The sequence below is a fragment of the Podarcis gaigeae genome (genome assembly GCF_964106915.1).
Source record: "Podarcis gaigeae genome assembly, chromosome: 8".
In the NCBI taxonomy this organism is placed as follows: Eukaryota; Metazoa; Chordata; class Lepidosauria; order Squamata; family Lacertidae; genus Podarcis; species Podarcis gaigeae.
The window spans coordinates 57,255,943-57,280,045 of NC_139684.1; the positions used below are offsets into that span (position 1 = coordinate 57,255,943).

Sequence of the window (24,103 nt, forward strand, 5' to 3'; positions counted from 1 at the left end):
TTAAGAAATATGCTACATGCTTTAGGCAAATCATGTTCTTCTCACTCTTTCGGTTAATCTCATATTGGAAGTATTTCATCTGTTTTGATGTGATTACTGTATAACAAGCCCCACAATATGCAATGGGCCTTACTCCCTGGATGATGTGCATAGAAGTGTTTACTTACTTACTCACACTCAATTATATATAATGTAACAAATACAATTAGACCACTTTGCTTTTGTGTTGGCATATAAAGGGCAGCGATAAATACACAAAGCACCTGACGACATTTATTTTGTTTCTATGTGCCAAAGCACTTGTGAAGTTGGGCATTTTATGATGTTAGCCGCTTTGAGCCCAGCCTTGGCCGGGGAGGGCGGGATACAAATAAAAATGTATTATTATTATTTTGATTGTTACTCCCATTTTACAGGTGGGAGTGCGGAAGCAGCCACATGTACCTCAAAAGCCAATAACATTCAGTAGATTTTTTCAGCTATCACATTTCAGCAATCTCAGCCCAAAAGGCAATGTTTGCTTCTCCAATAGACTCGTACAATCACCCGTTTCGCAAGAGTGGCCTAGCAACTCTCAGGCCGCCTAACCAAAAACAAAATGGCGGTCCCTACGGAAGCTTCGGCAAGCCACTGCCCTTCTTCCGCAACGACGAAACGGGAGAAGGGAGGGGTGGAGAGAGCGCGTGCGCCATCCTTCCCTCAGCGAGCACGCCCACTCGGCCCCGCCCCTCCTCCCCCATTCCCGCCGTCGTGATTCGCCGAGAAGATCGCGGCGGCTGGGTCTGCGATTGGACAGAGTTGGCGCGAACCCGTCTCGCGCGCCACTGCCGTTCTGAAGTGAATTGTGAAGGGGGGGAAAGGAGGACTACGACGACTCAGGAAACAATAGAGGAGCGCTCAGCAGCCCAGCGCGGGTAGCACGAGGCGCCTAGTGAAGGGCGGGCTGAGTCCTGAGGTAAACTAGGAAGGCCGCGACGTCGCCGGCGTTCCCGAAGAGAGTCGGAATCATGGCGGATAAAGAAGGTGAGCGGAGCGGGCGCTGCTGAGGCGGGAGACTCGACTAGGCCTCACTCCCCCCCTTCCCCCTCCCTTTCCGGCCTCTGCGCGGGCCCTGGCAGAAAAGCGCCTCGTCCAATCCCCGCGCCTGCTTCCCCGGCCCTGCCCCCTTTCCGTGGGAGCCGCCCAATGGGGCTCTCCTTCCTCCTTTCCTGGCACCTTCCCTCCCGCCCCCTCCTCTTCCCTCGTCTCCTTCGTGGTTCTCGGGTTCTTTGCGTGGAGCTGCTTTGTAATGAGGCGGGGAGGGCTGCAGGATGGCTCAGGTGGGCTTTTCGCAAGGGCGGCTCGCCGGCCTCTCAACCCCCCTCCCCCCATGGGCCTCGAACAAACTGCGGCGGTTCCGCTGGCGCCGCTTCTCCAGCCGGGGAGGGAGACGCTCGCGAGGCGGAGGAGGAGGAGAAGAATTGGGGCGCGGGAGGGGTTCCACCGCCTCGTAAATTTCTGCTTCTGGGGTGGTGGTTATGTAGCATCATGTGTAGAATGTTCCGTTTCTCCACGGGGCCCAGGGCTGCGTACATGGCTTCCTTCCCCTCGCCTCTTCCCCCGCCCCCGCTTTAGATTCTCAGCAACCTGTGAGGTACAGTAGGTTGGCGAGAGGGGGGGGGGAGAGTGTGTCTTAAAGGCACAGAGCCCTAGAAAAGAAAGAGAACGATGCCATTTCTTTACACACTTCTTCTTTGTGTTCCAAACAGCCTAGATGGGTTGTTCTGTTTTTAAGAAGTGCTCTTCTTTAGAGAAGGGAGTGAGCAGATTTCCACGTTGCTGATTTTTTGTTTTTTAACTAGAACTCTGAGATACACCTGAAGCCAGATTTAGGCTAGTGTCTAGGAGGAAAGAGGCACAATGCACAGTTAAATAAGAACATGCATAATCCAGGGATTCGTTTTCAGTAACAGAAGTTAAGCTTGTGTCCTTCAGCAAGCCACTGCCTACCCAGCCCCCAACTTCTTTTGTTTAATAGTGCCATTTAGTGAGGGGAACCTTTTTCATTCTTGTCATTGCTCAGATTTTGAGAGTAAGAAGTGCTTGCTGCAAATTGTCCAGAGGTCACTCCTCTATTTTCTGTTTAACCTTGTTTTAGCAGTGTTCAAATTGCCTCAGTTCTGTTACCTAAGTAATCAGTACAAAAGCCCTGTAAAGTAGATCTTGCTCCTCTTGCAGGTGGGAGGTTGAGAATACAGTAGTTTGTCTAAAGCCATCAATTGACTTAATGATATTATAAATGAACTTTGTGTGGAGATAGTTCCCAATGTGTTGGCATCAGTCTTTCTAGAGACACAATGGAGTGTGTCTCCAGGGGTGAAGTCAAACATTGAGGGGTGGAAACCTGTGCAGTGTGTATGGAGGTCCTGGGCTGCCCAGAGGTCAAGATCCCTGTCCTGGCCTTGCTGATGTGGTCCAAAGGAAATCCGAGCAATATGTTTGGCATCAACTTGGCTGCAGGAGTTGCCAGAAAGAGGTGTACAACTTACAGTTCAGCAATCCGTACAGCCACATCGTAGGAGTTATCTCTTAGCTGCATATTACAAGTTGGGGGCTGATAAATGCTGCTTAGAGAATTCCTGCCTAATTTTGAATCACAGATTTCCTATCTGAGGTCTTACATAACTGCTGCTTTGCAATAGAATTAAACTTCTTGTTGCTGTTCAGATTTTAGTTTGGGAAAAAAACCTAAAGCACAGTAGAGTAGTAGCTCTGATGCTCTTTAGGAGAAAGCTTTTTTCTATCCTGTTTGAAGGAAAGTGAATGCAGCATTGCATGAGTTTACTTGTAAACTATGTTATGATGCAACTGACAAACATGACTTACTTAGTGAAAATGATTGCTGCTGGCATAGAAAAACAATACCATGTTTAACAGTGCATGATTATGTAGAAGTAAGTTCATTTGTGCCTAATGGGACGTATTCCCAAGGAAGTAAGCATAAGGTTGCAGCCATGGGTGATCTTGCTGGCCTGCTATGCTCCCTCAGTGATTAATCAGGGTGACAGAGTTTGGGGCATGGAATAAATTCCTGTGTACAGAAGATGTGAATATCTTCCTCTCTACCCTAAATTCTAAATATATTTTGCTGGAGAGCTATGGCATGTGCCCATAAGGTTTTTAGGTTTATTTACCAGCATTAATTAATGCATTTTTTTCCTTATAATTATCAGCTGCCTTTGATGATGCTGTGGAGGAGCGAGTGATCAATGAAGAATATAAAATCTGGAAAAAGAACACTCCATTTCTCTATGATCTTGTAATGACCCATGCTTTGGAATGGCCCAGCTTGACTGCTCAATGGCTTCCTGATGTAACCAGGTAACACACATGACTGCAGCATAAACGCTCATTTAGTTGATTAAGGCCTATGCAACATAGAGGCTTACTTTTGAGTAAACATCCATAGGACTATGCCTGCATTTCTTTAGTATATGAACAAGTTTGTTAAACTAAGTAAGGGCCACTTTGTGCACACCAACATTAAATCAGGAAATTTATAACTGTAGCTTCTTGTCTTGTTCAATCTAAGAAACTGCTTAACAGCTCTGGAACAAGCCATAATATTATATCAACTTCAAACCCTGGTTTAGTATACTGGCTTCTGAAGTTAATTGGATGTACTGGTTTAGTTGTGGCAGAGGGAGGAGCAAAGAAGTTGAGCATTTCTGACTGATAAACAGATGCATGATGGAATGCAGCCAACATGTTAGCTTTGAATTTGAGTGTCCCAGAAAGGCAATAAATATTTTAACATCTATTGTAGCTCTAATTGCTACATTGTTTTCCTGCTTGCAATGTTTCATATTGTTGGGTAAGGAAAACCAGCAACTCTAGTAACAGTTTCTGTAGTAGTAGAAAGGGAAATTCACATTGACTCTATTTCTAACATTCATGCCAGTGACCCTAATGAGGAGTCAGTCCAAGTAAACAAACACCCTTTGACCTCATTGTTCCATTGTTTTTTTATGGCATTGTAGACCTGAAGGCAAAGACTTCAGTATTCACCGGCTAGTTCTTGGGACCCATACCTCTGATGAACAAAATCACCTTGTGATAGCCAGCGTGCAGCTCCCTAATGATGATGCACAGTTTGATGCCTCACACTATGATAGTGAGAAGGGAGGTAAGAGAACAAAATGGGAAAGAAGAGTGGGTTTCTTCCTGAATCTTCCTGATGTTTTATCTTATTAGGTTAACAAGGCACAGATCTTGGGGAGGACTGTTGGTGTTAGGCTAAGATAAAAAACTAAACCAATAAATGGCCCAGTTACGCTTTGGTTTCCAGGATGTATTTTATGTCCAGAAAATTGGATTAAACAATGCAGCTTAATAGATGAAGTACTTGTCTCAAATTGAAGTCTTGCTGTTACAGGAATTATGTTTCAACATCTGGTTGATTAGCAATATGTTGGCTTACTGCTGTCTTGAACTTTTTTGCTTAATAATAATAATTTATTATTTATACCCCGCCCATCTGGCTGGGCCTCCCCAGCCACTCTGGGCGGCATCCATAAAAGCCAAAAATACAGTAATGGGTGATATAACATGTTACAGAGTGTTAATATGATATGTCAGCAGTGTTGTACCGATTTAAATATATCTTGATTGATATATAAAGCTTTCTAAAATCATATTGCTTAAAGATACTTTGGGATATTGTTTTCCAAATGTAAACAAAGATATACTGTATTCAAAAAATGTCTTTTTTTAGTTCCATAATGTCCATATGGCATAGATTCTTGGTTTTAATTGGTTTATTTTCTAGTATGATTGACTTGAAACATGTAGCTATTATAAAAATGCCTTCTTTATTTTCAGAGTTTGGAGGATTTGGCTCTGTTAGTGGGAAAATTGAAATTGAAATAAAAATTAACCATGAAGGAGAAGTGAATAGAGCACGCTACATGCCCCAGAATCCTTGCATTATTGCCACAAAGACTCCATCCAGTGATGTACTTGTTTTTGATTATACCAAGCATCCATCTAAACCAGGTATTTGTCTGTTGTCATACCTGAACCTTGCTCCTTTTATATATGCACTTTGGGGATAAAATAAATTGACAGGCCTTGTTGATTCCAAGTATCGTACTGAGGAGATTATTTTTAAAGTGTGGGAAGATGCTTCTTTTCTCATTTGTTGTATATTAATGTATGCTTTGTTTACTGCCATTTAATTTAGTTTTGTTGGTTGAATCTAGGCTAGGAATGTATAGCAAGAAAATTAATGGTGTTCAGGATACAGAGATTGCTCTTTAGTTGTTTACCACAGTTGCTGGTCTCAAAACTGCCTCAGAAAGCAAGACACTTTCAAGTGAGGCTACACTAATCTGATTTCATGCTGGAACAGAATTTAAGAGTCATGTTTTCAGATAATGTATTAAGATTTGTGATGGACAAGCATAGTTTGAAAAACTTGAAAGCAGAACAAAGTAGTCTTTTGCCAGAGTGCTTTTTGAATCATCCTTCCCCAATCTCTTTTAAATGAAAGAAGAGAATGGTGGAGACTTTAAAAAGTACTATTAAGGACTGCTTTAAAGCGGCTCCTGTGGTGCCATTTCTACTATAAGCCAAGAAGAAGATCTGACCATATGTTTTAAGTGATTAATTTATCTTTGTTTGCTATTTTATAATACTGCATGAATAACACAAGCAATAACCCTATCTCCTTTGCAGACCCTTCTGGTGAGTGTAATCCAGATCTACGTCTTCGTGGGCATCAAAAAGAAGGCTATGGTTTGTCTTGGAATCCAAACCTTAGTGGTCATCTGCTTAGTGCGTCTGATGATCATGTGAGTATTGTATGCTTAGTTAGTCCAGATATACATAATGTACATATCTGCCAAATGAATGTTTCTTATGTTAATGTATTTTCCCATTTTATCTCTTTAAGACCATTTGCTTGTGGGACATAAGTGCTGTTCCAAAGGAAGGGAAAGTGGTGGATGCGAAGACTATCTTTACAGGCCATACAGCTGTGGTGGAAGACGTTTCCTGGCATTTGCTGCATGAATCTCTCTTTGGATCTGTTGCTGATGATCAGAAACTTATGATGTAAGCAAAGTTATATATTTTGTTCACATTGAATTATTTTCCCTTGAATTATCTTTAAAAGTTGGAGGGATAGGCTCTTATTAATAGTTACACTTGCAATTAGTGTGTGTTAATTGGTCCATCAAAGGTGTTTCTTATCTTAAATTTCGTTTTTTACAGTTGGGACACCCGGTCAAACAACACTTCCAAGCCAAGCCATTCGGTGGATGCTCACACTGCTGAAGTGAACTGTCTGTCTTTCAATCCTTATAGCGAGTTCATCTTGGCCACGGGATCAGCTGATAAGGTGTCTGTCCAGAATTCACAGAAAACATTGCCTAATCCATAGTTGCAGAATTAAGGGGATTGTTATACTGTAGAAGAGTATGTGTTGTGTTGAATGGTCCTAGTCTGTGGGGCTGTGGGCTGTGTACAGTACAATAAAGGAATATTCTTATTTATTAATTATGCTCTGGTTTTCCTGGCCAGACTGTTGCATTATGGGATCTGCGAAACCTGAAACTGAAGTTGCACTCCTTTGAGTCACACAAAGATGAAATATTCCAGGTAAGCTCACATAATATCATGTGACATCATTTTCTGATCATTTAACAACATGGCTGCTCTTAAAAGGGTCTTTGATTTTTCCTTCTCAGAATTGGCCTTACTATTAAAGTTTCAGACCAACTATTTACAGGTTTGCTCATCTCTGTGTTAGTACAGTTAGAAAACTTACAGCAGATATGTTGATTTTTCTGCTTGTGGAAAAAGCATGTTTCTGATCCTTAAGCAGCAGATTTAAAAAATTGGAATGGAATATTCGGGCAGTGAGGTTTAAGTGACTGACTTGGCTGACAGAAAAAAACATTGGCAGTTACAAAGAGAGGGTTAGAATACCAGAATAAGTGTAGGACAAGGTTACTTATTTGATGACTCAGAGTACTAATTTTCTTCATTTGTTATGGTGATAAAGTATGCATCAGTAAAGTGTGCAAGTAATGACTAATAAAGACATTTGGAGACTTTTTGATTTCCCTAAATGCATCCCATTTGATGCATTGCACTTATTCCCAGGGGTGGAAAATATAACTAATAGGTCTGGTGATACATCTTAAAGACTTGGGTGGTTTCATGATATACTAGCTTTATGAGGTGCTTCTAGAATTTAAAGTACAGGCAACCCACTATTTACATGGGGGTTGTGTTCTGAGGCACCACTTGTGTCAGTGAAATCGTGTATCTTTGAAACACCATTGAAAAAGCCGGCGAACTCCTCATACTGTTCTGCCCTTTTTGTGGCTTTTCGGGTCACTTCCAGGTTTGGCGTGTATGCACAGTCGTGTACATATTAAACACACATAAATGGGGGCCGCCTCTCCATAATTTGGTTTCCAAATACAGACTGCTCAAAGGAGCAGAATGCTGGCAGCCTGTTAGTCTCCTTTTGAGAAAGGTGCACTGGTGCTGATTTACTGCCAGACCAGGTTCAAGATTCTTGTGTTAATTCACAAAGCCCTAAACAGCTTTGGCCCAGAGTACCTTAAGGACTATCTGATCTTTTGTTCTCCACCTCAGATTCTCTGATGCGGCATGTATGCAGATTCCCCAAGCCCTTGAGGTTCCATTGGCCTCCAATAGGGACTGAGCCTTAAATGTGGCAGGTCTTGCCCTGCCCTGTGAAACTCCCTACCCTGTCGAAACAGACCGTCACAGTATGATACTGTATTTTTCTTTAAACCAACCAGTATCTACTGAGTTTTTAAATTATGTTTTATAGATTGATTTAATTGCATTTTATATGTTGTAGGCTGCCTTGTTATATTTTATGAAAGAGTGGATTAAACATTTTCAAATAATTAAAGCGTGTTTAGCTTTCTGGTCATTGTGATTGATGGTATCCCTCCTCTGCTCAACTAATTGTGTAGCATATTTTAACTGTGAGCAGTTTTCAAGAGCAGAATAATAAATAGGGATATTAAAGTGGTTGGCTGGCATAAATGAACAGTTATTGTTTGATATACTGTGTAAGAACAATAAAAATTGCATCAAAACTGTGATAGATACTAAGGCAAAATGTTCCATCTCATCCTAACTGATGCAGGTTCAGTGGTCACCACATAATGAAACCATTCTGGCTTCCAGTGGTACCGATCGCAGACTGAATGTCTGGGATTTAAGGTAAGCCTCAGATGTGTGTAGTGTTGTGGAAATGCTGAGTTCACCAGAAGTGCTTTTTGTGTGTGTCTAATTACTGTCTTCTTTTTCAGTAAAATTGGAGAAGAGCAGTCTCCTGAAGATGCAGAGGATGGCCCACCTGAGCTGTTGGTAAGTGAGAGTATTGGTGTTGCCACCAATTCTCCCCCTGCTCCCCAAGAAAAAATGAGATTTTATACCTTTGTTTGGGCTTGGTCAGCTGGTGAGAGGCTGGCACTTGTGTATACCATCCTTGATCAGAGTTGAGTAGTCCTAATGTGGTGTTTCATTCTGCTTTGCATGTACTCTTCTTTCCATGAACTATTTTTCTATTTTTCAGCTTCCTGAGTGGCAGCTTCTTCCTGACACTCCCAGCTGATGTGTGAATGAGATGCTTTCTGAGTCCAGGATACTTTCTGTGACTCTTCTTCCATCTCAAACCCCCTCCCCCTAGCTGTGAATGAATTAAGCCCTGCAGTTGAGAGGGGGAGGGAAAAAAATAGAAATAAAAACGGATTAGCTCAATTGTGGAGTTAATACTTCATTGTATTTTAGACCTAGGTTTGGATTTTTATTTTAAATTTTGCCTTACTGATAGTCCAGCCTTTATTGAAGTTTGGGGGGTTTTATGTTGGTAATCTACTATGGGTATCTATGATACGATTCACACATAAGAATTGTAACCCTGTTCTTTAAATATGTATTCTGTATTGCAATTGTGTACTTAAATAACTGTCTTATTCTCAATGTTAGTTTATTCATGGTGGTCACACTGCAAAGATATCTGACTTCTCCTGGAATCCAAATGAACCCTGGGTAATTTGTTCAGTATCAGAAGACAATATCATGCAAGTCTGGCAAATGGTAAGTACTTGGTTGATTATTTGATGGGAAAGTGGATCCAAAACTGTGTGCACAGAGCACCCATAAGATGCATATACCGTAGATTCTGGCGTATTAGGCGACTGGGCGTATTAGACAACATCCCAAATTGGCAGCTGCAATTTGGGGGTTCATCTTATAAGCCCAGTTGCCTAACATGCTGGGCAAGTCCGTGCCAGGAGAAAGCCGCCCGCCGCGGAGCCAAGCCAGCCGCCCGCTGCTTCCGAAGCAGCAGTGGGCAGGCTCCGTGCCAGGTGGCTCTGTCCTGGCGCGGAGCGGAGCCGCTGCCGCAGCATCCAAGGGCGAATACCCGGCGTATAAGACAACCCCTGATTTTTTAACCTCTTTTTCGAGGTTAAAAAGGCATCTTATACGCCGGAATTTATGGTAATTTCAAACTGTAGAAGGACGTCTGTCTTCTTAATAAATATTTGGCAGAATAATGACTGAATCCTTGTGTCTGACAAAGGTATTGAATTTGCTATGTGCTGGAAGTTACTTAGGGTAAAGTTTGTCATTGTGGTGTTTAGATTGTGCCCTTAGAATAGGAATTTGCTTAACTGTCAGATTGATACTTCTGTCTAATTCTTCATTCCTCTCTCTCTGTATAGGCAGAGAACATATATAATGATGAAGATCCTGAAGGAAGTGTGGATCCAGAAGGGCAAGGCTCTTAGATACTTGACCCCTTCAATCCTTGCTGTTTGTTTCCTGTTGTTGTCCTCTCCCTGCCCTGTTCTCCTAAGTTTCTTGAGATTGTCAGCTGTGCCGTTTTGCGAGAGACAAACACATGCACTGTGCATTCAACAGCCCATCTGTAGATATTATCCATCAGCCTTGCTTCTAACTCAGAAAGTGAACTGTTGCTGTTGAAAGTTGAACCTGACTTGAGCTAGCATCACACAGTGGCTTCTTGGTTGACAATTTTTCACCTAAAAACTCATTGATTGAGAGCTGGTGTACACAGCCTGCTACAAGAAATTTTAATATAAACTATGCCTGAATTGTTTCAGTACAAGCGTTGGTAAGATCTGAATGTTTTCTACTGAGGGGAATTTTAGAGTAGAAGCTTCTCTCTATTTTATTTTTATTGGTCCCTCCTGATAAAAGAATATGTTTAGAGCTTTAGCTCCAGTCTTGTTTCAGATACAGATAAATCCAGTGCAGGGTCACCTATTCTTAACTTTGTTTCTAGCTGCTGTCCTTGATTAGAGTAAGTCGGTCTGTCCAGATAATGCCTGAGTTTTCTTCATAATACTTTGGTCCTTCTATCCTTTTCTGATGGGGCAACTTATGATGTGGATATGAATATGGTAGTCACCTATAACTGCACATTACTTTGCCCTCTTGTGTGTTTCTTGAACTGTGTTCTATTATCTTTCCTTTCTGTGTTTTTTTTTTTAACTGGGGGGACCACCAAGTTATGAAAGTGTTTGTTTTCAGCTGATATATGTAATAAAGACTGATATAAAGAATGATTACATGATATTTCACCTTGTATCAGCACATCTCCTGTGAGAGTGAACTGTTCCACCAGCAGCCCATTTAACTTTCCATGAACCATACAAGTGCTTCAGATTAAATAAATTTGGTTTTCTATGTGGGATGTGATTGTCTTTTCTTTTCAAAAAAATCAACACTTTTAAGTTCTCTGGAACCAAAGTGGCGGCTTAATTGTGCGGCTTCTAAATTGTTAATGAAGTACAGTTACGCTAAAGAATGGAATGGAATGATATATTATGAAGTTGAAATCTTGAAATATGTGGAAATCACTTTGCAACTGGCACCGAGAGTATGATGTAAAATGGCAGAACTTGCTGCTGCCTGTGTTTTGAGGAGGGTTGAGAGTGGTGAGCTGCCTGTTGAAAGAACCAATTTGATATGATCTGCTAAAATAATACAATAAGCTGGCCACCGGAAAGCACTGGTGGGTATGTATCATTTAGTAGTTTGAGGCTGGAGATGTTTAGGTAACTCCTTTCCAGTTTAAAGTTTATTCCTACAGGTCTCTCTGGTTCTTGTTTCAAACTGGATTTCCTTTGCCAGCTCAACTCTGTCTGAAATACCCTCCAGCCTGGGCTGGATGTCGGAACCTCTCAGTTTTCATTCCCACCCAGCAGTTCTTGTTTGAAGGCGTTCAGTAACCTTGTCATTTTTTTCCACCTACCTGATACTGTTGAGATGCAGAAGGAAGGCTTGTGCCCAAATCTCCCGACACTGTAGGCCTAACTTTGTACTTTGGCTTGGATGCTGTGTCAGTGGGGGAATGGAAGTAATGCAGTTACTTTGGCCCCAGTGGTTCACATCATAGTTGTTACCTTGTACAGGTTTTACACATAACAGTCAATAGCACTCCACTAGTGTATGCTGCAGGTCCTTTTATCCTAAGTGTAGAACTGTTCTTGAAGATGTTAACCTTCAAACTGGAAAACACTCTTATTTGTAGAATTTTTACTCAGGTGAGGGTAATGGAAAGAAAATGAAGACAAAGCTGGTTGGTTTGCCATTTGGGTAGAATAGGGATGACTATTGACCAGTTGTCTTAAGTGGATTTGCAGTCTGTTTAACCCTGTTGCTATGTTATCAAAACAACACTGATTTTTCATCCATTAATAGCAAAATGCTCTATGTGCGTATAAAAAAGCATTTATTTAGGACTTCTTCCTATTCATAACATGTCAAAATTACAAACTGTTGCCTAAAATAACTAAACAATCCTGTTCTCAAACAGATTTTGTACAGAATTATAACATTAAAGAAAGGCTGATTAATGTACTGACACGTCAGCTTTACATAAACCTTAAACTTTGAAGTTGTGCATAATGCACATCTGGTATCCTGCTGATGTGACATCTGTCCAGTGTAACTACCATGTTTCAGACCATTTGCAGCCCTTTTTATAATAATAAAGATGCAAACCATCATAGTTTTCCTTATTGGCTGTGTCATCAGATGGAGAGAATGTACTATCATTCCCACTAAAGACACAGCAAGTAAGTAAGGAAGGGGAAGGATGTCCATGCTTATAAATCCATGATTCAATCTTGGTCTTGTTTCGCTTGAGACTTGCAGAGTTGTCCATAGATTTCTAAGCAGTCTCTGTAGGGATTGAAATTGAGTAACCAGTTGCTCAATGAAATAACATTTCACAAGGAAATCAGATTTCTTTGCTGTTCTTTCCCTTGTGGGACTCTAATCGTTCCACTCGGCTTATTCCAGAGGTCGAGTGGGAGACCTGTGCTCATGACACCCCACATCTTTTACCCTCCATCCCATCCAATCCTACCTTTCCAACAGCCTCTCTGATATTGCTGCCTGAATGTTTCAGCAGTATTTCTAACTGCACTATATCCTATGACATGTGACCTCATTTTCATTTGTCACCATCTACCCTACTGATTAGACATGAACCCTTGACTTTCTCTTTTGACACTTTCCATTTTTGCCTCCTGGCTCAGTCTGTTGCAGAGTGGTATACAATGGTGGTTGCGAACCTATTGCTTGTGGCATCAGTTTGCCCAGTAGTGTTGCTGTTGTGTGCGTATGATTGCACTTGCTCTTAAAGTGGTTCATCTTTGCCTCTGTTTCTTGACCTGAGCACACCCCCTTTTGCCCATTCAGTCACCTTCCCTTCCCTTTCTGGTCCCTACAAGAAAATAGGAGAGGGAACAACACGCTGACTGGAAGAAGCAGCTGACTACAAATAGGTAGATCAGGTTGTTGACCTGAGGGGCAGGGCGTGTGTGTGCTTGAATCAATAGGGCATTTGCTGCTCACTTCCATCTACCTTGTGGTAGCAGGCACTCTGCCTACAGAGGCCCTTCATCCCCCTTTTCTCTTTTTGCTAAGTGGATGCTAGAGCTGGCAGGCCCTTTATCTGCCTTGTCCTTATGACACTGGCTCATTTTCTTGTGGAGGCACTTCCCCCTCTTTATTTTCTTACCACCTCTCTTTTTTGTTTTGCTAAACAGAGAGATTGCAAACTAGCTGATCCTTACCTGCGCACCTTGTGCTTGTGGTGTTAGTGTGTTTTCTGGCTATACATGCTGTTTAGGGTCTTTTTGCTGAACATTGAGCAATATTGGTCACAATATGCATTTTTGCATTTTTCTAAGGAGATGGAGAAGACAATGGTTCCAGCAGGACATTTGCCTTTTGTGGTGCTGGGCACATTTTAAAGCAGTAACCTTTTAAAAGGTTGTAAAACTTACACAGAGCATTACTGCATATGTTTACATTTATTAAAATAAATGATAAGCACCAGCGCTACTCTCAGAGGAAGAGACCAGAAAGATGCTGTACAAAGACAGAATTTACATTCTATATGGTTCCAAAAAACAAGTAATTTTGGAATGCTTTCAGAAATCTAGAGGCTCTTTTGCTGGCAAGCACTACTGTGCCATTTTGGGTGTCTCTCACAATCACTTCAGTTAAAAAGGCTACATTTTGTTTGAGAAAATGAGTGCGAAAAGGCAGGCTTGTGCTTGAAAGCTTTCTCTGAAAACCTTTGTTAAATGGACAGGGAAATGTCCACATCCTCTACACACTGTCCAGAATTAAAATGTTCAGCCTTCTCCATGCCTAAACTATCCTAGATTATATAGTGTTGTCTGTTGCAAAGAAAGGAGCTTTGGAATGGCCTATCCAACAAGAATTTCACATTCTACCAGACCACCTCTTGTTAAGCAGAATTAAGATCGTAAATCTTTGTTCACCTGGAAAACACACTATGACCAACCTGTACACTTGTGAGTTCCTGACTGGGTTCCTCTTATACCTTTGGAGCCCTAGACTCTATCCATTAAGTCTTGCTGTGGCCTAGGGCAGACTTTTCACTTTCTTTGGATTTTACTCTGCCACTGAGAATACTTGTGTTCTTCTCCTGTGTTTTAGACTGAGCATAGGGAAGGGAAGTTTATAAAGGCCACACAATTCTCTCATACTCTTCTACCTTTAAATCCCCAGAAATTGCAACATCATATTTCCCTCCTTCACACCTAACTATTCTCATTTGTTACACCTGCTTAATAACCTCTATTTATTAAGAAGCTGAACTTGTGTTTGTTGCTCTGAACCCCTTACAAATGAATTTTTCTACCCAGACTATGAGGACTGAAGTTGTTCATGCCATTCTCCTGCATGTTTTGGATAGGGACTGATTTCTAGGCCAGTCCTACCAAAGTGACAGGAGCCTGTCTGCCAGAATAGAGCTAGGCCCTCAGTGGGAAGCAGTTCCCTACTATATTTGAGATATATGTCCCAGGTCAGTCATATTCTAGAACATCCTGTTTCCCAAACACAAAGGGCTAGTCTGCAGAATACAGAGAGATACCTAGAGCAAGTATGGTAACTGGAAGGACCTATAGTGAGAATTTGTCACTCCTTTCTCACTGCTGCTTTCAGATTTTCTTGCAGGTTTTGCTTTCATGTGGATAGTGTTTCAAGAAAGATAGTAAAACCTACTTGTAAATTGATAGTTCCTGGTGTAAGCTGGCCCTCAGCTCTTCCAATTCTTGGTTCCTCTTCTGCTGAAGTTGGACTCCATTCTTCAGCTCCCTCAGCCTTTCTTCCATCTCTTCCACCTGGTCCTGTGGATGGAAAAGCATTGAAATGTTTCAGAAAGGGATGTAGCCTGCATTTTAAATTCATCATGTAGTGTTTTGTACCTGTTGTAATCAGGGCCAGCATATGGCTGATAACTTAATTATTCTAGAGGGCATCACATTTTGCTGTCCAAACATATTTCACATCAGAAGGAGGAAACCCACAGCATTCTATCAGAATTGATCAGTTTAAATTGTTCATTCCCTTTTGTGAATTATATGCTTAAAATAAAAAAAGTCATTAAGATAATAAAAGTGTCTGTGGCTTATATAAATTATGCAAGTTAATTTGACTAACTTGTTCTGTTAGTCATGTGCATAGCTGGGAACCAGGAAAAACTCTTGCTAAGCCTTCCTTTGACTGCAGGTTTCACCTGATGTTGCTTATAAACTTTCAGACCCATCTCTGTAGCCTGAAAACTAATAATGTCTTTTTTTATATATTAAAAAGGAGACATCTTTGGTTCTTGAGAGAGGGAACTCTATGCTTTTTCTTAGGTGGTTTGGATTTTCTTTTTCTTTTTTGAAGCCTTCAAGTAGAATTCTCATCTTTCATAAAGCTGTCAGACTGAAATTAAGTTTACTCATCTTTAAACTATATAAAGACCATCCACCTCACATAAGTGGCTCTGCAGAAGAATGCAATGTGTGGATGGAGCCACAGTTTTTGTATTACAGTGGTACCTCAGGTTACATACGCTTCGGGTTACAGACTCCGCTAACCCAGAAATAGTGCTTCAGGTTAAGAACTTTGCTTCAGGATGAGAACAGAAATCATGCTCTGGCGGCGCGGTGGCAGCAGGAGGCCCCATTAGTTAAAGTGGTGCTTCAGGTTAAGAACAGTTTCAGGTTAAGAATGGACCTCTGGAACGAATTAAGTACTTAACCTGAGGTACCACTGTTATATAATTTGCCTTGTAGCTCCTTGGTTGAAAGGCAGAATAAAAATAAAATATTCTCAATTTTCCAGTTGTGCATAACTTGAAGTAGGATTGAAGAAGAAAGGAGTTGTCTTCACAATGTAAGCACAACGTATTGCTCAGAAACTAACTGAAAGCAGAGTCTGACTCATTACTGATAGCATGGTACTTTTGCAGGGGTGCCCTTGCCCCCAGCTGACTGAGATAATGCCAGCCAAACAGCAACTATGCTGATTTGCACTAGCTAAAACTGGCAGCATAAGAACTCAAAGATTCGTGAAGTTGGTGCAGTTCAGATAAATACGGTAAGTGTTGTGTGAAATCTTGGGAGGATTCCTCCAGAGCAGATTTTGGGGACAGTGGAGGAAGGATGGAGAAGCCTCATTGTCCTAGTGGATGCCTGCTCGTACTACATCCGATCTCTGCAACAGTTTCCACCCCCTTGTATCACTGTGAAGTCTAGCAACTTGCTGGTGCAGAGAGAATCTCATGATACTTGCAGTGCAAAATGCAGAATATATGCTGAATGCCAGACTGGTTTGTGGGATTTTTTCAGCCATGCAAAAATATACCACAGCTACTGCTCAGGACAAATTTGTTAGAAGGCTCCGTGTTTGAGCCCGGAAGTCTAAATTATTCCTATTTTTATTGGAGTTACTTTCCTCAATGGATTGAAGATTTGTATTTTTAAACTACCTGCATGTTATCTTATACTTCAGCTTTGACATTTCCAGAATTGACAGCTAGCCCGTGTTGAATTTTCAGCCATCCCCTAATCAAGACAGGGCCTTAGTCTTCAACCATTAGCGGGGGTGCAGGGTGTCTACACAGATGGCGGCAAGGATGGAGTCACAGTGGCAAGCCATGCATTATTTCAAAGGCATTTTCCTTACACTTCCCGTATTGCAGTAGTCAGGCCTGGTTCTAAAGCTGAGCCCTTGGTACAAATAAAGCACTGCTGAGATTCCTGATGTTACATAAGACTCAGTTGCTCTCAGAATTCAACTTGGCTGAATGTGTCATAGGCCGTTCCTACCCATTGAATGCTTCTTGCCTGCCTTGCCACAAAAATAGGTGGCTATTTGTGTGGTTCCAGAGAGGGATCTAATCACATGGTTTGAAGCAGGGGGGGTTAACCTTCTTTAGGCTGAGCCCACATGCCACCAGTGGGTGTGGCCAAAAGTGCCCACACGGGCACAGCCCTCCTTCCCCAGCTGATCCTAAATAGCTGAGAGGAGGTTATTGCCCCCTCTCCACTCATTAAGCAACCAGTGAGAGAGTGATTTGAGCTCTGTTCCACCCATTTCAGTGCTGTGTGTATATAAATATGTGTATATGTAAATAAAATTTGGCACTGCCCAAAGTGACATCTAGGAGAGGGCAGGGAAGTAGGGCGTTGGATCTGGCCCCTGAAATGGGGGTTAGTCACCCCTTCTAACACTCAAAAAAGAAGTAAATAGAAAAATGATTGGAGCCCAGTTTTTCAATATTTTCAGTGTAAGAAGAGGGAATGAAAAAACCAAGAGCGATCAGGGTGTTGCTCTTCCTTCAGCTTCTAAACAGAATAAGGAATGTTAAAAGGAAGTTTAAGTAAAAGGTCCTGCGGCATCTGTTTTCGCATGCACCTTGGTGAAAAGCTGCTAAAACCTCTGCAGGGATTATGGGAGGGATTATACAGGGTGAGTCTTTTAAAAGAGGCCTCGTGGAACATGTTTAGTCTGTATCCACGATGCCTCTTTTAAAGGACTCACCCTGTAGAACCCAGCCTTTGGAGGAGCTTGCATATGTGACTAGAAGGGGTGGAAAAGAGCAGTCACATTTGCATAGCAAGGAATGTGTCTCACTCAATTCCTGTAAACTTCCTTGGAACTTAGAAAATGCTAAACCTTTTAATATACAGCATTTCCTACCATCTGTAAATAAACTTGAGTCAAGGAAGGCAACTGAGCCTCGTAGGAGCTGTTGATGGTTTGGCAAAATCCAGATATGGATGCTGGCCAGGCTAGTCTCCTCCCTGTTCTATTTAGAAGTAGTTCTTATTTTTAAAGAAATAGCATTTACACATCAGCCTTTGGTATTACTGTGTCAGTGCATTAAGTGAAAGGTCTACCTAGTCCATGGTTTTGTTTCCACAGTGGCCAACTGCATGCCTCTGAAAGTTCAGAAACAGGGATTTAAGGCCATAGTGATTTCTCTGTTGTGTCATTACCAGATGCTGATATTCTGAAGTACACTGCCTCTGAATGTGGAGGCGTCATTTAGCGACATGGCTGAGAACCACCGACATGTCTGTCCTCCAGGCATTTGTCTAATTCATCTAAAATAGTGCCTTTCACTACAGATGGAACATCGCAAGTCGGTTCATCTAGCTCATAATTGTCTAACACTGAGTGACATCAGTCTTTCCCAGTCCTACCTGGAGATGCCACAGATTGCATCTGGGACCGTCTATAGGTGCTGTGTCACTGAGCCATGACCCCTGTATTAATTCCATATAAATTATGTGTTAATGTGACATTTTAATATGTGTTAAACGTGTGAGGTACAGCTAAGACTCTGTACATGCATTTTCCTGGAAGGCAATACTTTATGCTCAGTAATTGTTTTTTTAAAAATCAATAAAATTTGTAATAATAATAAAAAACACATCAGGAGATATTTTGGGATAGTCTCAGCTGGGGAAGAAAGGATTAAGGCCACTCTGGATGCAATCCATCCTGCTGAAAATCTCTCTCTGCCCCCCATTCTGGATTTAGGCTTGGGAGATAAGCTTTCCTGATTGCAGTCTTAAGGAAGAGAGGATGCTGCGGGCTGGTTGACTTCAAAGCACCTCCTATTGGCTCCTAATAGGTTCTTTTCCAAGCCAAATTGTGATGTCTCTTTGAGGGGCTCCCTTGTATGAAAAAATCTTGCACGCACAGTATTAATATAGTCTTCTACCTGACGTGCTAGTTCTTTTTACAGGAAGGAAGAGGTTTAACCTGTTTACAGGAAGGAAGAGGTTTAACCTGTTTCTCTCTCTTTGAGCTGATAGCTAAGATATACCTCTATAAAGGACCAGTCAGACAGAAATTTCCCTGGTACAGCCTGACAGGAGTGGCATCTCATTCTCCCAATAGTGTATGTGAGCTCAGATATTCTGGAGTCTGTGTCATGGCAGGCGGCATTTCATCAGATAGGCAGGTGCTACATCGACCTGCTTGGCAACTAGCTTTAGAGCAGGGGTGGCTGCAAGGCTGTTAGGTAGCCCTTTCCAACTGGTGCCCTCCAGGGGTTTTGGACAGTGACTTCCATCCCCCTTCCCCATTGGCTAATGTGAGCTGGAGTCCAAATCATCTGGAGGGTACCATGCTGGGAAAGGCTGCAATCAGGCATACCTTGTACTGAAGAACTTCTTCGTCCCGTTTTTGCTTAATGAGCAGGATCTGTTGCTCCAGGTTTTTGTTCTGCAGCAATAACTTGCTGACCTCTCCCTGCAGTGGCCTCAGAGTTTCCTTTAGTTTGTGAATCTCGCCCTGTGTCTTTTGCAAAGCCTTTCTGCTGGCTTCTCTCCTTTCTAAGAGGCGCATCAGCTTAGGCTCATACTGTTCTTCCAGGCCCTGACGGCTCTCCGCCACAAAGCTCTCAAACTCCATGGAAAGCCGCCTGCTTGCCTGCAGGTAGCAGCTGCTCCTTCGCCTCCTCGGAACCTTCAGCTGTTCTCTCAACTGCTCCTTCTCTTTCTCACAAGTCTCTCTCAGTTGGGATAGCTCCTCTGAAAGCTGGCTGACCCTGCTTTCCAGTTCTTCCCGGTAGACAGCAAACTGGGCCACGTCGTGCCTCCTGTTTTCCAGTTGGTACTGGCACGCCACACATTCCCGAGTCACCCTAAAAAGCTTCTGTTTCACTTGCCGAATTTCATCCCGCAGACTGTCCCTTTCAAGCTCCACCTTGGCATGCAGCCTGCAGGCTTCGAGGATCTCTTCATGGGCTTGTCTGATTTCCTCAAGAGCTGGTTCCCGTAGGAGCATCAGTTCCCGAATAAGCTGGTCCCTCTCCCTCTCCAGCTCTTCCACTGCTTCAATGCACTCCTGAAAATGCTTTCCGAGATCCTCAATGCTTATGTCTTCTGCATCATAATATACTTCCTCGTCTTCCATGTCTTCCTGCAGCACCACTGGAGAGCCTGTGCTTTCTGTGTCTTGAAGGAATGGCATGTTGATGGGATCCATATACAGCATCTCATGGGTGTCTTCTCCATCAAGCTCTAAGAGTGCTCCTGGAACCCCAGCACCTAGCTCTGAGAAGGCTTCTGCGTTGTCTGAATCCAGAGCAGGCTCGGAGTCTGCCATCACTTCCCTGGAAATAAAAAGCAATCATGGAATCAGACCTACAAATGGCTGAACAACGGAGCTCATTGAGCATAGGTAGGCATTTGTGAAGAAATAGATGCGCCATCCCTCAGCTGAGAATCCTGCAACTGCAGAAAGCTTTGAAGAATTTGATGCTTTGTTACCAAGGCCAAGAAGTTAGCTTCCTCCCCCAACTTCTCACCATATATCCCAGCTGGTTCCCCTAGAACAATGTTTCTCAAAGTGTGGGACATGTACCCCCAGTGCTACACAAAAGGGTTTCAAAGGGTAAATGGCATACATTTTTATTTTGCTTTACCATAGGTCTTTTTAGCTGCAGAAAACAATTCATTAAAATTTAGTATGAGAATGGTGTGCTGTGTTAAAACAACCCCCAAATTATTTTTGCCCAAAAAGGGATATGCTGGTAAGACTAAACTCTCAAAAGGGGTACGCGGTTATTGTAAATTTGGGAAACACTGCCCTTGAACATTATTAATAATAATAATAATAATAATAATAATAATAATAATAATAATATTAATAATACCCCGTATTTCACATACCTTATCTTTCTATTAATGCAGTATGATCACATCTTACAAACATTTAATTTGCACAATTTCAACATGGTTGAAGGCAGGCTGGTTGAAATTATACAACTTAAATCCAATCAAGGTGGATTGCTTAGAAACTATTTTTGCACCAGGCCCATTTGGGGTTACTGTACCTGGCGCAAAAAGGGCTTTTAAGATCTACTTGTTGCACGGGCTCTGGGAGTACAGGGAATTTCCCCCCTCTTTCTCCCCCTCACCCGCAAGCTGCAGGGATGGCTCCAAGAGTTTGGGTATACATTATTTTCTGTGTACCCTGTATGGGCAGAACCCATAATTCTCTTGGTGCGTCAGGGGAAAAAATCCAGGCACAACAGTTATCTAATAAAAATATCAGGACCATTAAAAAAACCACAAAGGCTTTTAAAATGTGCTCCTAATGAAGTAGTATACCATTGTTGTTCCTGTAACAATTCTACATGTCTAGAGACAATTTGTAACCTTGTTGAACAAGCCTCTATATGTTGAGTTGAATGTGGTAAACTAGGTATGGCTGAATAAATTTTGGAATCAAAATCTGCTTTCTACCTTTGCAGTAAAAATATGACAATAATTTAAAAATTGTCAAGTCTTCTGCTCATTAATGATGCTCCAGATCTGCTACCCAATGGGATCACCTTACTCTCCTTAGTGATAGCTTAACCCTAACTCCATGGGTTTTAATGAATTTAAACCTGCTTAAATTTAAACTGTGTTGCAATGTGTTTGTTTAACATATGCACCTGTGATGCTGCATATCATTACTTCCTTCAAGTTCTCCTCAAAACTCAGCTTTTCCACGAAGCTTTGGTCACCCCTTCCTTGCCCCCATGCCCTACTGTAACTAAACATTCACTTGTTTCAACGACCTCCTCACACCTCCCTTTTTGTATTCCACTTCAATTAACTGTTTCAGCAATTCCTTTCCATCTTCCTCTGTTTTCTGTCCTGTAATTTTTCTTAACATGTTCTAACCTTATTTTTTCCCTTTAATACATTAGTATCTATTTGTACTTAGTTCCATATAACATTTCTACTAAAGCCATGTAAGTTCATTCCAACATTTTTCTAACATTCATTAATTTTACAGTATTTCTGTAGATAGTCTTTAAACTTTTTCTGGTCTTCTTCCACCTAAGCCTAAGTAAATACAGCTGCCATCATTCTTCCCCCAACCCACCTCCATTTCCCTCACATCGTTTTCTAGACTGTAACCAATATGGGGCAGAGACTTATTCTCTTACTCTTTATAAAGTGCCATGTATATGGATAAAAAGATAGATACAAAAATGGGTATAAAATATAAATAACAAGTAATGGCTGGTTCTAAGAAAAGATCGGGGGTAGGGGAACCCTGACGGAAATACACTGACCAGAACAGCTATATTAAGTGAATAAATAAATATACTTTAAGCATGTGTTGCATTGCATTGACAAATGGGGAGCAAATGAGCTGAGAGGTGGGTTTTTTGTTTTGTTTTGTTTTTTGCCAGGCTACTTAAGTACGAAGGGGTCAGTTGGAGGGGAATCTGTGTTGCTTTAAGTCATTGATTACTGAAAAGAGGGCAGCTTTTTTTATTTTAATTGAAAATGCTGACGCAGCCTCAGATGTACAGAAGAGAGTGCCCAAATGAGCTTGCATGCACGCTCTGCAAGATGGCTGAGGATGGATCAAAATATCACAGCAGGCAAGGGATATTATTGAGGGGCCCTGGTTTCCAAGCAAGCAAGCATTGTAGAGTAGAGTCATCCCCTGAAGGAAGAGGGTGTGTGCAGCAGCTGTCCACAGATGAAAGACCTCTTCACAAGATAAGGCTTGGGTGAATGTGCACTGTGTCTAAATGGCAGAGAAGGAGGTGTTTAATCCACTGTCCTTAAGAATGTGGAGCGCCTGAACAACTTAAAGAGGTAAATGTTCTGAAATAGAACCAGCTGTAGTGAAATACCTGATGGGGTGGGGCTGAGCAGTACACTGAAGGGCCAGTTGGGTAACATGCACTTTAACAAGGGGAGCAGGGAAACTTCCATGGGATATTTAATGGGAGAGCTCCTGCAGGTTGGCTCTGCTACCAGGATGTCAGAGGAGGAGACAAAGGACACATCCAGGGGGCACCAGCCCCCTGCCCTCTAGAGGCCCATAGACATTTCAGTAAGGTTGGTACATGAGAGCTTCATGGCAGATGGTACCCTACTGCCTGTTAAGTTGTTGGGGAAGGGAGTGCCATTTGCATGTTCTGCTTCAGATCTGAGCACCACTGGAGATTATTTTCAGAGATAAACCTTCTCTTTTCCCAAATAAGGCATTTTCCCACCCTTGTGAAAACAGCAAAGTGAAGCAGCCTTCACTTCCATGCTTGCTATTTCTTAGTAGCTGGATACAGAAAGCTTAGGTGAGGACTGGTGCAAAGCTCTTTGGTTTCAACTTCTGAATTAGGACCGGAATCTGTCACCAATCATCTACCTAGCAGCAGCACGATTCCTTCCTTGTGAAGATTTTTTCACAGGCAAATGGTCTCGCTGTCCACCCAGGCAGATTCAGACAGTCCCTCCTTCTCCCCCCTCCTCTCTGTAGCAGGATGTCATGCATCCAGACTGATATTTCTTACTTGGGCAAAGAAAAAACACGTACAAAGCCAGGGAAGACAGCCTCTTTCTCAGTGGTCCAGCAGCAGGTGAAGGCACTGTACCTTTCTTCCTTTTTCCAGTCAGGCCTGCGCTGGCCACAAATGGTCTGGCAGGCAACCCAATTGAGCCCACCCTTAATAAACCTGATGCTTTTGAATCTGAATTATTCGCCAACCACACCCCGTTTCCAAAACCGTTAGGTTGCTCCCCTCTCCCCCTTAAATGAGCCTAGTTCTTTTTAGCTGGGAGCATCTCCTTTCCAGCTACTAGAACAGAAAAGAGAGCCCACGCTCACCAATGAATGGTAGCAATTTAGCTCTTCTTACCTTTCTCTCCAGGAACCAAGTTCCTTGTGCCCCCGGCCGGACAGGCTTTTGGCATGGGGTGGGTGTGAGGTTATTAATAAAGAGTGCAAGAAACCGGAGCCCCCGGGGCCACCCCCACCTCAGTCTCTCTGGAAACGGCTGTGCAATTCTAGTGGAAAGGCTGACACCAGATCCCTGCCTACGGAGTGGGGTGGGGGTGGGGGAGGAGGCGGGGAAGAGGAGGCGGCCGGCTGGCAGGCCTCTCCACTCGCCTCCCAGTGCCAGAGGCAGAGTGGTTGGCGCTTGGCTCTGTCTGAACTTTCAGCAGCGGCAAGAGGAAGGCTGCGTTGGGAGGGGCTGGGAAGGAGCAAGCCTCTTTAACCCTCTCTCTTTCCATCACCTCTCCCTCCCCCCCTTTACATGTATGTTGGCAGCCACATGTGAATGCTTACATGAAATACAGGAATGTCTAGAAACTGAGGAGACACCTGTGCATGCCGAGGGTCATGGACGTGTGCTTTCCAGTACTTGCTGCTGTTATGTTCCCAAGGTGTGGTGGGAGGGAAGACTAAATGTCTG

At 42.6% G+C, this 24,103-nt stretch overlaps 2 protein-coding genes across 4 annotated transcripts; one reads left to right on the top strand and one right to left on the bottom strand.

The window, feature by feature from the left end:
- The first annotated feature begins 720 nt into the window (after positions 1-720).
- Positions 721-10,746, top strand: RBBP4 (RB binding protein 4, chromatin remodeling factor). 2 transcript variants are annotated; one of them, XM_083751829.1, is made up of 12 exons: positions 721-1,023; positions 3,213-3,360; positions 4,020-4,165; positions 4,861-5,034; positions 5,716-5,831; positions 5,933-6,093; positions 6,253-6,379; positions 6,562-6,639; positions 8,174-8,250; positions 8,340-8,397; positions 9,019-9,129; positions 9,759-10,746. In XM_083751829.1, exons 1-12 carry the CDS (start codon positions 1,008-1,010, stop codon positions 9,822-9,824), a joined length of 1,278 nt encoding a protein of 425 aa, XP_083607955.1. In that variant the 5' UTR covers positions 721-1,007; the 3' UTR covers positions 9,825-10,746. The 2 variants fall into 2 exon arrangements, with proteins under 2 accessions (XP_083607955.1, XP_083607954.1); XM_083751828.1 differs by lacking the exon at positions 721-1,023 and adding an exon at positions 1,164-1,319.
- A 1,031-nt stretch (positions 10,747-11,777) lies between these two features.
- On the bottom strand, positions 11,778-23,766 carry SYNC (syncoilin, intermediate filament protein). Of its 2 annotated transcripts, none has more exons than XM_083751860.1 (4): positions 23,546-23,766; positions 19,048-20,008; positions 14,611-14,735; positions 11,778-12,246 (listed from the first exon to the last, which is right to left on the bottom strand). In XM_083751860.1, exons 2-4 carry the CDS (start codon positions 19,999-20,001, stop codon positions 12,186-12,188), a joined length of 1,140 nt encoding a protein of 379 aa, XP_083607986.1. In that variant the 5' UTR covers positions 20,002-20,008; positions 23,546-23,766; the 3' UTR covers positions 11,778-12,185. The 2 variants fall into 2 exon arrangements, with proteins under 2 accessions (XP_083607986.1, XP_083607987.1); XM_083751861.1 differs by lacking the exon at positions 23,546-23,766 and adding an exon at positions 23,224-23,311.
- Positions 23,767-24,103: the final 337 nt, after the last annotated feature.

What these genes read in the sequence shown, in the direction of transcription:
- RBBP4 (XM_083751828.1), top strand. Translation starts at nt 1,289, where the DNA reads ATGAGGCGGGGAGGGCTGCAGGATGGCTCAG. An exon ending in TTAGTGCGTCTGATGATCAT is followed by an intron (nt 5,832 to 5,932) that starts GTGAGTATTGTA and finishes TATCTCTTTAAG; the next exon opens with ACCATTTGCTTGTGGGACAT. An exon ending in ACAAAGATGAAATATTCCAG is followed by an intron (nt 6,640 to 8,173) that starts GTAAGCTCACAT and finishes TAACTGATGCAG; the next exon opens with GTTCAGTGGTCACCACATAA.
- SYNC (XM_083751860.1), bottom strand. Translation starts at nt 20,001, where the DNA reads ATGGCAGACTCCGAGCCTGCTCTGGATTCAGACAACGCAGAAGCCTTC. An exon ending in AAGAAGTTCTTCAGTACAAG is followed by an intron (nt 14,736 to 19,047) that starts GTATGCCTGATT and finishes TTCCATCCACAG; the next exon opens with GACCAGGTGGAAGAGATGGA. An exon ending in CAGGAACTATCAATTTACAA is followed by an intron (nt 12,247 to 14,610) that starts GTAGGTTTTACT and finishes CAATCCCTACAG; the next exon opens with AGACTGCTTAGAAATCTATG.